The sequence below is a fragment of the Alexandromys fortis genome, unplaced genomic scaffold (assembly GCF_014885135.2).
Source record: "Alexandromys fortis isolate MF-2015 unplaced genomic scaffold, M_Fortis_MF-2015_v1.1 scaffold_43, whole genome shotgun sequence".
NCBI lineage: Eukaryota > Metazoa > Chordata > Mammalia > Rodentia > Cricetidae > Alexandromys > Alexandromys fortis.
Genome location: NW_026067928.1, coordinates 4720228 through 4739867, shown reverse-complemented (window position 1 = coordinate 4739867; position 19640 = coordinate 4720228). Strand labels below are relative to the sequence as shown.

The 19640-nt window shown below is 41.7% G+C and overlaps 1 protein-coding gene across 3 annotated transcripts in view; it reads left to right on the top strand.

The window, feature by feature from the left end:
• Nucleotides 1-19640, top strand: part of Tbc1d4 (TBC1 domain family member 4) — a 167428-nt gene that overhangs the window by 121410 nt on the left and 26378 nt on the right. For 2 of the 3 annotated variants that reach the window (XM_050144606.1, XM_050144607.1), the window contains exons 6-10: nucleotides 685-776; nucleotides 998-1108; nucleotides 3001-3120; nucleotides 12165-12239; nucleotides 14110-14336. In XM_050144606.1, coding sequence (XP_050000563.1) covers nucleotides 685-776; nucleotides 998-1108; nucleotides 3001-3120; nucleotides 12165-12239; nucleotides 14110-14336 — 625 coding nt within the window. Of the gene's footprint in view, nucleotides 1-684; nucleotides 777-997; nucleotides 1109-3000; nucleotides 3121-12164; nucleotides 12240-14109; nucleotides 14337-16047; nucleotides 16213-19640 lie in introns of all 3 variants that reach the window. The other variant, XM_050144608.1, reaches the window with a different exon arrangement.

The window sequence follows — 19640 nt, the reverse complement described above, 5'->3', positions numbered from 1 at the left end:
TGCACATCTGGAAAGGTTCGCCACACAGCACTGTATGTCTGGGAGGATGTGCCACACAGGAATGAGGGTGCTGGGGTAAGGAGATCTTGAAGCTACAAAATCTTCAACAGCAGCAGCAGCAGTACCAACAACAACAACCAAAAAATTTGGAAAGATTTATAAATATCACAATACAGAGAAGTAAAATATTTTCTGAAATAATTGCCCCAAATGAATCTTTATTCTTTCAGAATGTGAGTCCCCGAGAGGGGATTACCCCTGTTTCAGTAGTTTTGTATTTCAGTGTTATTATTGCTGGCCTATATATATGATCTGAAGTTAGAAGCTTAGCAGTTTAGTAAAGGCTAGCCTTTGACTTTCTTTTAACTTTCTTAGCACAGGCTCTGGGCTGGTGTGTTTGTTCCCTTGCGAGTTCTCATCCTGGTCGGTTCATGAGTTTAGCGATTGAAAATTGTCTGTGTTTAGTAGTGTTAGAGCCTTCGTAGATGTTCTCTGTCCATGTCTGCTGTGGGATCTGATGGTTTAGGAGGAGTGGCTTAACATCAGGTTCCATGTTCCAGGGGCCTCTTCTTGGAAAGACTGAAGTTAGGAGACAGCTGGTGGAGGGTGAAGTGCAATGGCCGATGGACACTTGGGTCTCTGCAGCCAGCCTCCACCTCACGCTTCCCTTGCCTTTCCTTTTAGGTCTCTACCCACCGCGAGCCAAGCTGGTCATCCAGAGGCATCTCTCTTCACTGACCGATAACGAGCAAGCCGACATCTTTGAACGTGTTCAGGTAACGCTCTTCACAGTTCCTGTATAGAAACACAAGGAACAACATCGGGTCCTATCACTGAATTTTCATGTCTATTCCATTGCCTCTAAGATGCCCATGCCCTGGGTTAGCAGAATAGGAAAGCTAGATTTACATTTATCCTCTGGATGTATAAATCCAACTGAGGCTATGACAAGAGAGCGGGGTTGTTCTGCCCTGCTCTTGCTTCCTCTGCTCAACAGAAAATGAAGCCCATCAGTGACCAGGAAGAGAACGAACTTGTTATCCTGCACCTGCGCCAGCTCTGTGAGGCCAAGCAGAAGACCCACGTGCACATCGGGGAAGGGCCAGCGGTGAGATCTGCTTCCTCCTGTCTTATGTCTGTCTCTGTTTTCATGTAGTTCAAACATCACCAAGATATGGAAAAAAATTCCTTTCCTCTGTGCTCTCCTCTCTTGTAGGGTGAAAGTCTATCACACTTCCAAAATTTCAGCGTTTATTAAGTTTATGGGAAATTTTAGCAGACGTTGGCACATTGAGATAAAAATACAGTCTCAAAATATAAAATAATTTAATATTTTGGGTAGGAATAACCTAACCCTAAAATTCATGATATATGTTCATGATGTGCAATGTACCTACTTTAAAAATTACATTAATCTATTTTCTTTTACAAATTCCTATGCCTGTTTTATCTGAATGGTGACAAGGACAATAGTTTTCTATATGCACACCTGTAAACTGAGGAGCGGCATGTCTGTACCCATAGCTTTGAACTCTCATCTACACAGTGATTCAAAGCAAACAAACAAACAAACAAACAAACAAAAAAGCTACCTCTACAAGAGCATCGAAGAGGTTTCTTACATGCGCAGCTCACGAGGATGCTCATAGATCCTGGTTTTGTATTTCACAGTACTTTTTGCAATCATACATTATTTTGATGCTGAGACACATGACACGTAGCTGAGGCTGCCCCCAAACACTGAATCCCCCTGCTTCAGCCCCTCCAGGAGCAGAATTGGATCACCACGCCTGGCTTTGCAGCCGAATCCACTGCTTCTGTCTCTAATACACTTTCTTCACTTTGAGCGCGCCGCAGTGGGTAGGTCAGAAGAAGGCTTGCAGCAGTCAGTTCTCTTTCCCCACAAACCTCGAGGAATCTGACCCAGGTGGTCAGGCATGCAGCTGAGCCAGCTCATCCTCCCCTCGAAAGCTGCTGGGGATGATTAGGCATGGCCCTTCAGGGCCTCTTGTATGGTCCTGAAGCCAGCAGCCCTTAGAGACGACAGTTCAAGTCTCTGATTTCCCTGACCTTTGCCTGTTCTTTAACATGCCTGGGAGATAGATTCCCCTACGACACCAGATTTTCACAGATGTCTCTTCTTAGCATTTACACCAACATTTTCCACATTTGCCTAGTGCCTGAGGGCCCATTCAGGGTTTCCCCTAGCTTCACTTGCTCATGGCACCAGTGAACTGGAGCTGGATTCAATATACAGAAGACCTAACGGTGGACACCTCATTGATTCATGTTTTCGGTGAAGCTTTTCTAATCTGAAAAGTACAGGACGACATACAAATGAAAATGGAGGCTTATAAAAAAAAGATTGATTTATTTTGTGTGTGGTCGTTTTGCCTGCATGTATTTCTGTCTGTCCTTGTGTGTGCATGGAGGCCAGAAAGGGCCCTGGATCCGCTAGAACTGGAGTTATAGAAGGTTGTGGGTGCTGGAAGCTGAAGCTGGGTCCTCTGCTAAAGCAGCCAGTTCCCTTAATGACTGAGCCACTCTCCAGCCTTGGAAACTGGACCTTAGCAGAAGCATTGTTGAACTGCGCTTGACATACAGAGAGCTCTGCTCTTTGAAAACTTAATTGTCCTCTGTAATTGGTACTCAGAACAGACACCTTAGAAAGGGGTGGTTGTAGCCAGCTGAAAAGCAGCATAAAAATCGACATCCTGAGTTTAATTTTTGGTAAATGAAGTGGGAATATGTGAGTGAAATGGAAAGGCATAGAGAAAAGGTTTTGTTTCTATCTTTTTATTATTTATAATAGTAAATTCCTTTCCTTATAATCTTTGCAATTCACAGTGTGGAGCGTAAATTATTACTTCTTAATTGAGCTACTGAAGGTTGCTCGTGTTTTTTAACAACTTACTCCTAAGCCTTCATTTAAAGCCTCGTTGAACCCCGAGTGTGTCTGCACTGTAACTTTGCTGTTTTTTTTTTTTTCCTTTTTTCCAGGTTGTTCCAAATAATACCATCCCAGAAAATTCAACAAGTGGCGGGAGGTTCAAGCTTGACATTCTGAAAAACAAAGCAAAGAGATCCTTAACTTCTTCTTTGGAAAATATCTTCTCTAGGGTAAGATTGGGCTGGGCCATCTTAGGTAAACACGTCTGTTTCTTGTTTCATTCATGATTGTCTCACTGAAGGTTTCCGGTGGTGGTGGTGGTGGTGGTGGTGGGCAATATAACTTTAATTTCATTAATTCTGCAGTAAGATAATCTTGTCATCCCTGCACTTGAGAGGCAGAGGCAAGATTGGAGTTGGTGACTAGCCTGGGCTATATAGCTATACTATCTTTTTAAAAAATATCATAAATAAATTTCCTTCTAAAGGTCTACGTTTGTCCTCTGGCCTCTGATATCTGAAATGAAACCACAGAGATTCTAAGTAGAAGCACGTCTGTTTAAAATCTAAGTAGAGGCACATATGTTTAGAATGGGGGGAGGTCCAATCCTGATGAGCAGTTCTATAAGAACTTTCAACATTTCTCTATCTCATAATGTTTTTTTTTAAAAATGCTTGCCTTTCCTTTATCCACTATGAGAGGCTGATATAAAATGTTAAGACAGTATAAAGTAATAGAAATAATTTTTATCTTATTTAGTAAATTTTTGTATTTCATTTAAATATTAGCAAAATGTTTCCCCTTGCACTTTGGTTTCTTCTTTCTGAATCATAAGGTCTTAGGGCTGGGTGCCATGTTCAGGATATGAGTGTTGCCTGCATGGTGCAACAGCTTAGAGGAGGCAGCTGCCAGGAGAGGAGGGTACCTGCCTGGTCTGGCGAGCCTGAGTATTGAAGGAGGGTATAGCCTGCAAAAAGAAGTCTGATTGTGTATGTGTAAATGGATATTGTGTGTTCATTTCCCAAATACTCAGGACCAAATAATCACACAAGAACTATAATTACAACACTGGCCTATTAGCTCAGGCTTCTTATTAACTAACTCTTACTTCTTAAATTAACCCATTTATTTTAATCTATATATCGCCACGAGGCTGTGGCTTACAGAGAACATCTGTCTCCTTCGGCAGCTACATGGTACCTCCTTGACTCCATCTAGTCTCTCTATATATCTCTGTTTGGATTTCCCACCTGGTTTTACTCTGCTAAGCCATTGACTGAAACAGCTTCTTTATTAACCAAAGGTAATAAAACATATTCACAGAATACAGAAGGGATCCCACAGCACTTCCCCTTTTCTGTCTCAATAAAAAGGAAGGTTTTAGGCTGGGTGATGGTGGTGCACGCCTTTAATCCTAGCACTAGGGAGGCAGAGGCAGGCGGATCTCTGTGAATTCAAGACCAGCCTGGTCTACAGAGCTAGTTCCAGGACAGGCTCCAAAGCCATAGAGAAACCCTGTCTCGAAAAACCAAAAAAAAAAAAAAAAAAGGAAGGTTTTAACTTTAGCATAATAAAATTACATATACAAAACAGTTATCAAGCAGGAATTATAATATTTAGTTTATTTACATTTGGCAAATTAAGGAAAATACTCTATTTCCTGTTCTATCTTTGTGAGTCTAAAGTTTTATATATAATTTATCCTTCAATATAACTAGGGCAAACTATAATTGTAACTCTCTATTCTTCAATTCTTCAAAGACCCCAGAAGGATATAATATTGCCTAAGTAAACAGGAAGTGCATTGTGAGCAACTTCCAAAACTTTAGAATTGGCAGAGACTTATTGCTGCCATTGACTGAAACAGCTTCTTTATTAACCAATGGTAATAAAACATATTCATAGCATACAGAGGAGAATCCCACATCAGATATGTGAGGCAGAGGGGAGGAGCAAGCATTCACAGAGAGAGGTGCTTTTTGTGGGAGGTAGAGTCTGAGTAGGGTGCTGATTCCAGTGGGACTGTAGTAGCCTCAGTGGGGTGAAGAGTGTGTTAGACCACATACAGGGGAATGGACCCAATCAGGGGATGATCACATCTATAAATATACTAATGTTCGTGACATCCAGGAAAGAAGGGAATTGCAAAGAGGAAAATGGAGGAATCCAGAAGGAACTGTATTTTGTTGGATTTAATGTAGACTTAACAGCATGAAATTGTGTCTGTGTGTGTGTGCAAATGAATATACATGTTATATATAGTCCCTGGCTTTGTTCATCACTAGAACCTGGGGTCCACACTTGACAACAATCCTGGGAGAGTGACATTTAGTTTCTGGAGCTTGATTTATGCATGGCAAATAGTGTTGGGCCACATACATGGCTATCATGGGTTTCATGTTGTCTATAACCTACAGCTTGGACATAACTGCTATTTAAGAAGCTCCTCAGACTTCTGTTGTAGGAGGCTGCTTGTTCATTTCCCAGCTGCCCAGACCCTAAATAATCATTCAGAAACTATATTATTTAAATCACTGCTTGGCCAATCATTTAAGTGTATTGTTAGCTTGTACTTACAACTAGTATTAACCCATTTCCATTATTTTATATTTTACCACTAGGCTCAGGGCCTGCTGACAAGGTTTCAGCTGGCAGCTCGCATCTTTTTCCTCTGGCGGTTACATGGCATTTCCTGACTCCATCTTTTTTTTCCTCCCAGCATTCAGTTTAGTTTTCCTCACCTATCTCTGTTCTGCCTGGCTAAAGGCCCAAATAAGTTTCTTTATTAATCAACGGTAATAACAACAGACAGAGGGGAATCCCACATCAGACTTCCCTCATTTTCTGGATCTTGACACTCCTGAATTTAGATGGCTTACTGTTTTGCACGCTTTCCCTCAGCTTGTGTTTGCTGACACATTCCCTCATTGGACTCAGGCATGGTCTCTGTGGCTGTTGCATCCCAGAAGTGGTGCTATGTTCATCATGGAAGATGACCAGGACTCCAGCCTATTACTTAGCTCACACTGATCAGAACCTAGACTACCTGTTACCATAAGTGGGCTATGGTTTATCTTAGCCAGAACTCACGGTGGGATGTAACCTATCTTAGGAGAGAATAGGAGGGGAATCCTAATGAGGTCATGTACCACTGTGGAAGCATGACTTAAACAGCATAAACCCTGGTGCTCCTGCCCTGTAATGGAGTGCACGGTAGAAAGACACTGAGCAGAGTTCTCCAGAGTGAACATGCCTGATAGCTGAGAAGAACCAAAACAGCTCACTATAGACTCAGTTGATTTGCTTATCAATGATCTCTTTTTCTATTACTGTGAATATATCCAGTATATATATATATATATATCCCACCCACTGGAATATGAGCAATCCTTTACTTTCGCTAAGAACCTTCAAGAATAAGTAGTGAAGTGGGCTGAACCTCTCTGCCAGTCTCCTTGGTCATGATTATAATCTAGCAATTTTTTCAGAAGCAGTATCCTGAGCTCATCATATCACAATATATTGATAGTGAGCCGAGGCCTCTCTGGTAAAGAGGCTCCACAGGTTATTCTGATGTACGGTATGAATTTTGCTACTTAACTCACCATTGCAATCTTTCATGCTCTGGGATGGCCATTGATGCTTAAAGTGTGGACACCTGAGCAACTTTATTATCGTCTAGGCCAGTGGTACTCAACCTTCCTAATGCTGTGATCCATTAATGCAGTTCCTCATGTTTATGAACCCCCACCATTACATTATTTTGTTGTTACTTCATAACAGTAATATTGTTACTGTCATGAATTATAACGTAAATATCTGATATACGACTCCAAGGGGGTTGAGAACCATGAACCACTGATCTAAGACATTGTCAGTCATGCAGAAGCCTGGTCTGATCTCACAATTGCTTTATCAGAAGTTCTAGAGTCGGGTCACTAGCGTGGACTTTAAGAGCCCTCCGCCCCCAAGTCAAACTGACAGAAACCTCAAGTTTGAGAGCTACTGTTCCAGACAAGCACGATGCTTGAAACTCTAACATGCTAGGTCTGTAGGGGACTGCTCTCTGCTGATGTCAGCTGCCAAGTGTATTTAGCAGTAATTTCATTAGCATGAACAAAGAGGTTGTTAAAGGACCTGAAAGGAAGACCTGGCCCTGGCTAATTCTATAGCCAGGCAGCTATGAACGTGGGCTGCTTTACTTCCAATTCAATAAAGTGTAGTTTCTCCACTTACCAAATGTGCGTTGCAGTACTGAGTTACATTGTAAGTACAGTACTGAGTTACGTTGTATGTTAGCGTTGTGAAAGTGCCACACTGTAGATCTGAGGTGGGTATTCAGTGCAGGCTGGAACCTGTTGTTTACAACAAAAGCTAAAGGGCTGGCCTTACTCTCCATTTAGAGCTTGGTGCTCTGCACAGTCCCTGGCAGGCTGACTTCGCAGTGCCTCTTCTGCATGCTTTGAATTGTGATGGCTCTCAGCAAGAACACAGCCCATCTATTTTGGGTCTCAGGGAATACGGTAGCTTTTGTGTCCTGGAGAGATGCCAAATGCTATAAATGTTGTGGCCTAACTAGGTCTTGGGTGCTTCGACTGTGACAGAAGGCTGGCGACCCCATCTGTCTGGTGCAAGTGAGATGGATCTAGAGGAGTTTGTGTTCCACTACTTAGTGTTTTCCTCCTTTGGGTTGTATAGTAGGAAGTTCTCTCCAGCCTACGTTTAGGGAATAATTGCTTTCCGGAGTGAGATGCAATTGTTTATGAGATGGGATCCATGTTGAAATTACTTAGAAGCTCAGCTCGTTGTCACTAAAAAGTAGGCCTAAGGAAAATGACTGGCATATGAGTTACCAAACGACATTCAGTAAAACCTAGAAAGCTGTGTGTTTAGAATTAAAGACAAAACCGTGTGTCTCGTTTATTGCTGCTTCCCGAGTTTCCAGTATCCTCACTGGTGTAGAGGGTGATTTATTCTGAATACAGTCCTCCATTTCCTCTCTTTAATGTCCATTGTGCCCCTGAGGAAGTGGGAGAATTAACGCCTGTGGTAGAGTTTAGCTCTAAAGTAAGCTTGTTTTATTTTACATGAAAACAAGCACACAGCCATGGATAGAACACCACAATGAGCAGAATACAATACATGACTTAAATTGTTTTGCTCCTGAAAATGTTTTAGTGCTGTGTGACTGCTTTCTCTATTGTGACTGACTGTCAACTGTTGAGACACTAGGCAGGTCGGCATAGAAGCTGCAGTTAAAAGAAGCAGGCGTCAGTCAGCTTTTCTGATTGTCTCTCAGCTGCACACTGACACAACAGTTTATTAGTTGTAAATATGTTTCATTACTAGATGTTTGCTTGCTGTAATGCAGAACTGAAGGCCTTAAGGAATCCCAGTGAGGTGCTGGGTATTTCGGAAAATGTGTTTTTGTTGTAATTCCACCTTTCTTCCGTAAAGCCTGACCACAGGAGGGCAGCACTGAGAAGGGACTTGGAGACTCACTTTTTTTCCTTGTAATAATACCATTATTTTTATTATTTTAATAATACTGGTTCTTTGTGAATTTCATATCATTCCCCCCATCCTACTCATCGACCCATCTCTCTATATCTGCTCTTTGCCCTTGTAACCAATCTTCCAAAAGAAAAAAAAAAATCTCGCTGTTGAAGCCATGGTATGTCTTGGTGGGTCACACAGTCTACCGTTTTGTCCAAACAGCTTTACTTGTGAATATTCATTTCAATGAGTCAATGAGTTTTGAGGCTCTTGGCTTCTGCTACAGTAACAGTACCGGATCCTCACTGGGACGTCTCTCAGATATCCTCTTGTGCCCTGTGTCACAGAGATCCTGCAGCTTTGGTTCTGCAGGACCAGCTCTTTCATGCTCCAGCAGCTCATGGATAGGGTACATGCTGGAGTGGGCCAACTCAAAGCTCTGGATCTGGGACTGGGGGGTACCTGAGTTGGTCAGCTCATGTGCCACCAGGGCCAGCTTTCCCACTCTGCCCAGGTGAAGGGTGGGGCTAGCTCTCCTGACTGTGGTAGCTGGCAAAGGGTAGGGCCTGCTCTACTCGTGCCATGCCGTCAGGGTCAACTTTCTAGTACTGCCTCAGCAAGGGAGGGACCAACACAATGGCTCCGTCATTAAAGACTAGGCTCGCAACCAAAAGTATAAGAGGACTTACTTTTTGGGGAATGTCTTATTAGCTCAGAGGGGCCTAGAAGCAACCAGCTGACCTTTCTTTTTGGCCGGAGACCCATCAACATAACGTCTCTTCATCTATCCCAAACCAGATGACAGAGTCCTTTTCTACTTACTCCTTCCTGTGTATCTCTCTCTCTCTCTCATTTTTAATTCTTCTCCCTAAGTTCATATCACTGCCTGTGCTTTAGAAGCTGTGAAGTTAACTTGGCCACAATAATCTATCAGCATTATAGTTTCTGTGCGTGAGCTCAGTGACCAACACCGTCTCACGGAATTACTAAGCTGTGTGAAATGCTTACGCCATCTGACTCATAGTCCGTGGATGTGACTTTTATTGTTGTTGTAGTTGTTAGCCTATAAGGGGCTTATGGAGATCTAAAACTATAATCAATATACAGAACATGGATATGAATAACTTACAGATGAGACTGCGTGTGTTCAGGGTGGTCGCTCTTTTAAGGAACAGTGGATTTGGGGAGAGGAAAGGTTGGAGGGTTGGGAGGAGGGTAGTGGGAGAAAACTGGAATGAGGATGTATGGTGATGTATGGTATTCAGGAAGACTAAAGAAAAAGAAGTAAATAAATAAAATCTCTCTGAGACAGACAGACAGACAGACAGACACACACAAGAAAAAAAATGTTGCTGACTGGGACAAGTCTTATCAACTGGGAGCTTTGCTTCTGGTTACTCTAAGGTACAGCCTTTCTCAAAAGCATATTAAAAGTTTATCTTTTTTCCTTAAAAAAAAAAACAGAATGGTTTACATTGTAAAACAAGACAGGCTACAAGTCTAAAACAATCAACCAAGAGTAAGAAAGAGCCCTTAAAACTTTCAGTAATAGACAATAAAGCAAAACGTCAATGGAAGGCTAGCAAAACATCTGGAAAGCTGAACAAAAAGACAGCTCAGTGGGAAAACTGAACAGTATAAAAGCTGAAAGATTACTTTGGAAATCCAAATGCCAAGTGACAGAGCTGCCACAAGAAAAACATAGGTTTTCAAAGAAATAAATAAAGAAAATATGTTAGCGCTAACAAGTATGGCTTTCTAGGTCTATTGGGCTTAGAAAATACATGTTCGAGCAACCGAGTAAGCTTCATGCCAAGGCATTGTAAGACATTTCTGAACACTGTTTGAAAAGGAAACAGCACCATGTATGCAGACGCCTTAGAGTCCGAAAGCCTTTAGACTGTTGGACAGAGGACACTGAGCGAGGCTGCAGAAAGATGAAGGAATGTTTCAAGACATCCAACCAAACTACCAATGAAACATAAGCATGGAATAGGGACATTTGCGGAAATGTAAATTAAATTACATTCCAATCTCCACTTTCTCAGAAAGTACCTGATGAATGTGTGCCACCAAAATGAGGAAGTGAACCGAAAAAGAGGAAGATGTGATTCTAGTGCCAGGGGGTGGACAAAGGAAAATTTTAGGTTGCTGGTAAAGCAGGGACCAGGAAGACCTGTAGATGGAGTCCAGATTAGGGCAGGAAGACAAGCGTCTCGATACTGAGTTTAAGGATGAAGACCGTAATTGTTGATCATGTGATGTTTGACCATACCATGATCTGTTGGAAAATTTTGTGATTACTGAGCAAAAGGTCATTGACCCTTTGAAAAAGAAAAAGGACAAGACACAAAATATAATCAGATGTAACCATAGAAACTATGTAGCTTAGCTGCAGATAGTACTAACAAAGGCAGGATGGATAATCAAAGCAGAGAGCATCAATTTAACTGGGATAAATGTGTGTGTGTGTGTGTGTGTGTGTGTGTGTGTGTGTGTGTGTGTGTGGTAAAGTAAGAGTACTTGTTTCATCTTCCAGATCATGTCTGAATTAGACATGCTCAGAAAGACTAAGGAATAATACTATGAGTGGAATATTGGGAGCTGTTGGGAGCTGTGAATCCCCAGATCCTGAATTTCTTGTAAACAACTTGTTTTCCCCTGATCTGAGTGCCTACAGCTGCTCTGAGCACGAGACCTTCAGGAGTTCCTGATGGCAGGAGAGTGGTTTCTGGTGGGTTTGGCTGGGGTGTGGCTATCAGTTAGGATCCCTATATAAACTGCCCCGGGACACAATAAAGGGTGCATTCTTGGGGCATTCCTGTGTTGAGGATGACCTGTGTCTGAACTGTATGGTGGTGCATGGAGCGCAGACAGGCGTAGTGTGCCTCAGGAAGCATTAGTATAAATCCTTATAAGACTTGCTTTATGCGATGTGATGAGCTTCCCACTCACTCTTGTGTTTCCTTTGCTTGGATTGGTTTCTTCATCTGCATTGTGACAGGATAGATAGCCATCCACTATGTCCTTTTACATTGTGTTGAGATGTCTACCAAGAACCAGTTGTCAGTAGTGACACTGACCGCCCCCTAATCTTACAAAGTGACGTGACTTGTTGGCATTGGCAAGCGTTACAGATTAGTGGATAAAGTAAAATTAATAAATTTTAGGAGCCTTTTCCCCCGTGCTGTTTTGTTTCACTGTGAAGGGGGAACTCTGGTTTCTGCGCAGTATCAGGTGGTACTCATTTCTGACTTGGACACAGGCTTTCCCAGCTTGGTCTTGAACTCACTATGAAACTCAGGCTGGTCTCAAACCTGGAACTTGTACTCCTCCTGCCTCAGCCCCCAAGTCTTGGGATTACATTATTCTGTTTTAACATATTTGTTACGTTCCATTATATGAATTGTGATGTCTATGATATATTTATGGAATATATATATATATCTTGCTTGGTGTCTGTCCACCTCTGAATTTGACTGTGTGAGGTCTGAGTTCCTGGCACTCTCACTGATCTTGTAGATGAGTAACCTTTAAGACTTCAGAAACTTCAGTGTGCCATGTGGTCACCCAGCAGCTGAGTTAGAGACACTGGGGGTCTGGAGGAGTTGTACACACCATGTTCTCGCGGCCATTAATACAGCTGGCAAGTTTGTGTGAACCAAGGGCATTAAGTTAATGCTCAGGCGGAGTGAAAACTTCAAATACCGTCTGGATTTCTCCCGTACAACTCAAGCTGTAGTCGTAATGATGCTTTCTACCTGCCCTCTGCATACAGGGAGCTAACAGAATGAGAGGCCGGCTTGGCAGCGTGGACGGCTTCGAACGGTCCAGCAGTCTGGCTTCAGAGAAGGTACCTAGTCATAACTCCCCAGCTCACCCAACATGGCTGCTTAGCCAAAGCCACGTGAAAACATGCATGCCTAATTATGTTGTGGTGAGATTTTTTTTATGGCGTTTAAGAAATAAATACTTGATGTTCTGTTGTTTTAAATATGACTCTGGGTGTTACCAGTTTCTTTTTCACCCAGCAAAGTTCCCTTCTGTGGGGACAGGTTGCATCTTTCTTTGGCCAACTCTGCTCTGATGCTTTGCCCTGAGTATATACTATCGTAGCAACTGTGGATCTAATGCTAAACAAACTGAATCATCCAATTAGCTCCCCATACCAACTCACACACACACACACACACACACACACACACACACTCAAGCAGGGATGTTACCCTCCCACACTCAACACACACAGACCACACACCCAACACACACAGACCACACATACACACACAAGCAGGGATGTTACCTTCCCACACTCAACATACACAGACCACATACCCAACCCACACACACACAAATGTAAGAATGTTATTACCCCCCCCCCACACCTAACACACACAGACCGCATACACACATGCACAAACAGGGATGTAACCCCCCCCATATCCAACATACACACACACACAAGCGGGGACATTATCCCACCCTCACCCAACTCACACAGAACACACAGACATACACACACACACACAAGCAGGGACATTACCCTCCCCCCCACTTTCCCAACACACACAGACCACACACACACACACACACACAAAAGCAGGGACATTACCCCCCCCCCAACACACACAGACCACACATACACACAGGCAGGGACATTACCCTCCCCCCCCCTCTCCCAACACACACTGACCACACACACACACAGGCAGGGACATTACCCTCCCTCCCCACACCCAACACACACAGACCACACACACACACAGGCAGGGACATTACCCCCTCCACACACAGCTTGTTTTTCTTTCTCCATGTCACTTCTTTTCCTCTTTTTCTGATTTTCTTCATTTCAGCTGTAACACCATCCTCCCTCTCTCTCAGACAGCCCTAGTGAGGGTTTCCTGTTTCCTGTTTTCTGCAGTATGCAACTTGGGGCACAATCAACCTTTGTTGTCCTAGTAGGAAAACCTTAAAATATTTTTTATTAAACTTTTGTTGCCCCCAGAGTCCTAGTCCAGCTATGTGTCTTATCCGTAGCCTGGCTCAGCAAGCCGGATGGCTTAGTTACCAAGACACTCATTTAAGTAGCATACCTGACTGTGTTGAAAGACTTACGCTGCATCTTCACCGGGTGGGAGAGGCATTCCAGAGGGCTCCCTTTGTTCATTTCCTGTTTTTCATGTCTTTTAAAAGAAACTTACAGCAGGGCTCATGCCACTGGGGAGAAACATCCAGAATGGAGGAAGATAATTCACAGGCTTTAATTTACTTTTCCAAAAGCTTTGCTCCAAGCCCGAGGCACGAAGGCATTGTGATACTGTTTTGACATTACTGGAAACATGCAGAATCGCAGGTCACAGAGGTTAGGGGCTCTCTGAGCAGAGGCTCTGCCTTATTTTTTTGGTCGTGGTCACGGCCTCTTTTCATCTCTCTGGCAACAATGGGAAGAGTACAATAGCCCTAGCGCTTTACCTCAGCCCTCAGGGGAAGAGTACCTTTTATCAGACTCTCACTTTTCGGATGCTCTGTGACAGACACCTGCTTATCAGCAGTAGCGGGTTGTGGTGAAGCTGATTAGTCTGCACCAGGGTTGAGTAAAAAGAAAAACAAAACAGTTTTGTCATGAGTCAGGAAGGGGCTCCTTTGTTGCTGCTCTGCCCTGGGTAGCTGTGCGCCTGTCCTGAGCCTGGTAGGGGCAGACACCTCCCCGATTTGTGTTGTAGGACTTCTCACCAGGGGACTCGCCTCCCGGGACACCGCCAGCCTCTCCGCTGTCCTCTGCCTGGCACACCTTCCCTGAGGAGGATTCTGACTCTCCACAATTTCGAAGACGGGCTCACACGTTCAGCCACCCACCTTCAAGTTCAAGGAGGAAGCTGAACTTGCAAGATGGGAGGGTTCATGGCCTAAGGTCCCCACTACTGAGGCAAAGTTCCAGCGAGCAATGCAGGTAGGTCCTGGCCTGTCTTCCACCACGGGACAGCATAGTCTAATGTCATTCTGTTTGGGTCACTTTGGAGTCAATGTGGGTTATGTTTAGGGTTCAGAGGAACAGAAAAGTAAGAGAGGCATTATTTTTTCTCAGTGAGTTAAGGGAAGATGGATGAGGTTAAGATACACCCTGATAAAGTTCTAAGACATTTTAAATAAAAATTTTAAATTTTTTGGTTCCAGAAAAAAATAGAGTAAACATGGCCTACAATCATGTTGCCTGAAAATGTACTGGCACACATTAAAACACACTATGTACTGTGTACTGTGTTTTAAATGCTGGCTGTGAGGAAGTCGTCAGCATAAATGGTCAGGCCCAGAGCCTCTCATCAGCCTGCAATAATATACCAGGTTGAGGAGTCAGCTAAGCTCCCTTCATGCAGGAGACAACATTTGGCCATATTTTACTACATAGCAAATTAAAGATAAGTATGACAACTACCACACATTTTGTCTAAAACTGTATCTATGGTAGAGGCTATATAGTTGCAGGAGTTGTCCATTAGAATGTCCTTAAATAGTATTTAAAAATAATGTAAGAAGATTACTCGTCAGGTAGGAAGGAGTAAAGGTAAAATGTGGAGCTGCTTACATTTAGCTCCGATTCGTGTCTGGCAGCTAATTTTGCTTCTCTTTCCTCCCTGCATGTTTCATGTAGGGTTGCCTATCGGTGTTTGTCATAGACATGAATTAAACTGACGGAAAGTAGACCATCCTGTAAAAAGGCCTTTCACGTTTTTGTCATGTTTTACTCTTGCCACACAGTTTGCATTGCCATTCTCTGATTTGAAGTGTAAAAGCCCAGTAGATTATAAAGCACACAGGTTACAAAAGTAAAGAAAATGAAAGCAGTTAATCATCTTGAGATCTTGTGTGTGTGGAGATTAAGAGTTCACAAGAAAACCAAGATTTTATGAATGATTACTTCACTTATTTTTACTCAAGACAATAAATCTCTTCCCCCTCAAGAGGGAACTATGGTCAGGAGTGAGAGGTGCCAGTCATTTTAAACTGTAATGATGTCTCTCTCAGCTCTTCCCCGAGGTTCTCATATGTTGTATGGTATACATTTTGATAATTTTTACCATCATCAGCACAAAAAGATGTCATTTATATTCTGTAAAAGCATTCTCCACTAAAATCTCCATTTATGAGAAAAGAAAAAGGCCATGTGAGAGGTTCAGGGCTTTGGATGAACAGTGCTTCAGGCCCACACAGGAAATAACATGAATCTAATGTTTGCTAAGCTGGAGATATTATGCACGATGATTGACATCAAGCAAACAGTTTATTCATAAACAGTTAGAAGGGATTTGTGCCTTCAGTAGAGTTCATCTTTGGACTCTTCGTGACCAGTTTACCCTCTAGAACTTGTTTTCCTGTAACTGTTGTGTTTTCCTACCCTGACCAGAAGTCTCTCTTGCATGTAAACATGCTTTTTTTGTTCCCAAAGTGTTAAGACATACATCTTGTGAAAGGAAGAAGTGTTAGTGTAGCCCTAAGTATAGGACTGCATGCTCCCGTCCTGAGAGTCTGTGGAAGCTCCAGCTCGCAGCATTCACACAGAGTGACTTAATAGAAAGAACCTATTTCTGTGCTTTTTCTTAGTAAATGAAGACTTTGCTAACATATACATTTTAAGACAAATTTGCTGTATTTTCTGTACTCAGCATTCTCCCGTCATCCCGACGCATGTACAAGGAGAGTAATTCTTCCTCCAGCCTTCCAAGCCTTCACACTTCCTTCTCTGCCCCTTCCTTCACTGCCCCCTCTTTCCTGAAAAGCTTTTACCAGAATTCAGGTAGACTGTCCCCACAGTATGAAAATGAAATCAGGTGAGCTGTGTGTGCTCTTTGCGAAGCGCCATTTTCTCCAGTGATACATTGAGAATGTTACTAAAATGTGCCCGGGGAATATTTGAGTGACTTGTGCATCCGTGTGCTTGCTCTAATCTGCGCCTAATGTGTTGACTTTGATTCAAATTAATTTTATTAATAAAATACTTAGAACTCATAGCTATAAAGCTTTTAGATAATGTGATTGTTTTCTTTTGAATTAAGTTTTTAATCTAATAAATGACTTTATTTGCTGCCATCCCAAAATCTAAGCTTTGTGTTGCTGGGAACAGGATCTGGTATCATTATGTAGTAAGAAGACCTTTCTTAGTCTTGCTTCTATTTTTTTAGTCTCTGGGTATGTTTCTTGGCACCCCAAAGCCACTGACTAATGCAGCTTGCTAACAGGATAGGTGCAACATCTGTAAGTACATCGAGTATCTCCAAGGCATTTCTTTGATTTTTTGCAATGACAGGTTTATTCTTCTGAGTCTTACTGTATGCTGCTATGTGATGGGCTTAGGATAATGTCAGTAGGTACTCTCAGAACATGAGAAAAATCTGAGCCTTGTAGCTTTTCTTTCAGTTTTTGTCGTTGGTATAGGAAATTTACATAACTCTCCTGGCACCCCTTTTCACAGAATTAGATTCAGTTAGCGTTGGAGAACTGTCTCTGTGTAAGTTGAGGTCATGAATATGAAAATATTGGACTGTTGTCAGGTGTTGTCAGTCTCTGGGGCAGGGTGTCACTCTTCTAAAGGGCTTGCTGTTGACTCAACAGCGTGAATTTCCTTCCTGCTTTTGTTTCTATCTTGACTCATTCATTATTACTATTGTCTAGTATTATGCTTAAGATAGCATAGTTTATCTGCATGCCTGTCGATGGACCATGATGACCGTTTCTAAACTGCTTGGTGATTGGCAATCCTTGTGGTCAAGTAGAGGAATCCGTGCTGTGAGCCTGCATGTATGACACTGAGACCTTCTCAAATACTCCTTTGCTTTATTTTCCTTTAGGTGTAAGGTCATCTAAAAGTTAGCATTTAAGTAGAGAGACCTCATTAGCTAGTTAAATTAGACGCCACCCAGAGTTATTTCTGAGCATCTTGTGTCCACATGTGCCCACTCTTTACACTGGATTAGCGTGATAAGGATTGTGAAATTTTTCTTGTGAATTAGTGCAATGTGCTCAAACAGAATTTCATTGCTGGTGGCATAAGGCCAATGAAAGAGTTTTTAGGGAACACTGTGGGGAGAGTGTCTAAGGATGCTTCTCACAAATAGTGAATGTATGCGAACTGTGCAGTGAGTTTAGAGAATCAAGTGTCTTCACCATCGCAATATCGCTGACACTGTGCTTTCACAGAAATATGCCACTCAGCAAGTGCTTCACAGGCTTTAACTGCCGCAATAGTTGAAATAAACATACAGGGAAGTCGTGAGCTTCCTCCCTAAGTAGCAAGCAGGCATCCCCCCAAATGACAGTTAGAGATAGTCATTAAGAAGTTGAAGTAACGGTTAGTAGTGACTGGATGTGGACCGTAGACCTTCTTAGAGCTTACCATGCATATGTAGAGGTTGCTGCCATTGTTTAATGTTTGTTCATTTGTCTTCAGGAATTCATGCTTATCTGTGTTTTTTTATTGTTTTGGTGGTCGCTTCCCATAGCCCTCCATACCTCATGCTGTTGGAAAGGCACAGAAGTTACCATGAGTTTGGAGTTGGAAAATGTCACTATTTAGTAGCCCTTTTATTTGCAGTGTTGTTCTTGAGCATGTTTCAACTCCAGTTTGGGTAAAACAAAATCCCAAACCGTTTTAATTAAAGAGCACCCTAACCTTAAGCACACAGCACAGTGGAACACCAAGGAGACACCACCATTATGTCACCGTTCCTTCAATCCCAGGTTGAAGCCTGCTGACAACCCTCATTCCCTGGGTCATTGCGACCTTCTAACCTCACAGAGCAGAGCTGAGTTTTGCTGTTTTTGGATGCTCTATAAATGGGATGATAGAACATCCTTTGTTTCTGTATCTGCCTTATTTTAATACAGATTCATTCCTGGTTTTAGGCATGCTTCAGTATATTTAGCTTTATTGCTATGTAGTATTTTACATAAAATATCCCAGTCGATCTATGTTCTTATGAATGGACAGGTGATTATAGGATTTTAATTTCTTATAGTGCTGCTGTGACCATTATTGTACACGTTATCATTGTGCATATATATGCATCATTAGTGGATATCTACACAGTGAAAGTATTGGACAAATGTATATCATTATGTTTATTCAGCTAACTAGTCACTTGGACACAAATATGCTACCGACGATCTTTAAGAGAGTATATATATGAGTATATATTTTTCTACTGTGAAACTATCAAATTTATAAAAAAAAATTAAAAACTGTTAGAGGATTCTCTTTAATCATTTATCTCGATTAATCAACTTTAAACACTTGTTGCATTTGCTGTATACATATCCATTTACAAAGCTCTCTCTCTCTCTGCACAAATGCATACGTATATTCTTCAGCATAGGGTGTGTGTGTGAGTAGATTGCCTCTGTTACATCCTTTGCTTTTAGTACATCAGGGTGTCTGTCCCAGGAATGATGGCGTTCAAGAGCATGGTTTTAATTCAGTGGCTTCTGAATTCTACATCGCTCATCACTTTTTATAGAGAGAACATCACATACATGCAATTACTGTGATATCTTCAACTATTCATGATGATGAAAAAAGAAAGAATATAATAGTACCAGTTATAATTTCCCCATCATTTGGGAACCTAATATCTTTCTAATTACAAAAATTAGTCTCTAAGTATCCATAGAACATAGCAGGCAATAATCTAACTACCATGTTACTTTTTAAAACAAGTCTGTTGTTCTGAATTATAAAAATCATGTTAGGATACTAAGAAAATAGTTTGTTGGCTGACAGATTTGTTTGCACAGAGTTGAAATTACAAAGGAAAAGGAATAAGTATATTTTTATTATTAATATCTTAATTCAAATTAGTTTTTGAAAACAAGATTTCTTGGTAGTTAAGTCATAATTGTGCCTGATGGTTCATGTTTTTAAAATGTATATTCATCAAATAATGATACTTCCTTTCCAGCCACAGGCTTCTTTGTTGGTGAGGAGTTGTTTCTTAAGTGTTAAGCTTATGTTTAAGAATTATTTATATTGATGTTTGTTGCTCAAAGTAAATGATTATTTTAAAAAGGGGATACTCATTACTTCTATCCTAATAAAAATTTTAATAAGAAAGGATAAAATTTTATGATAAAGTATTTGTGGTATAGTTTTGATTTTATATTTCACTTGTATTCACTTTAAATAGAATTATTTACCATGGTTCACTATTAACTATTGAGTTAATTTGCCTGTGACATTTTAATGACTTATGGAAATGCATTTTAT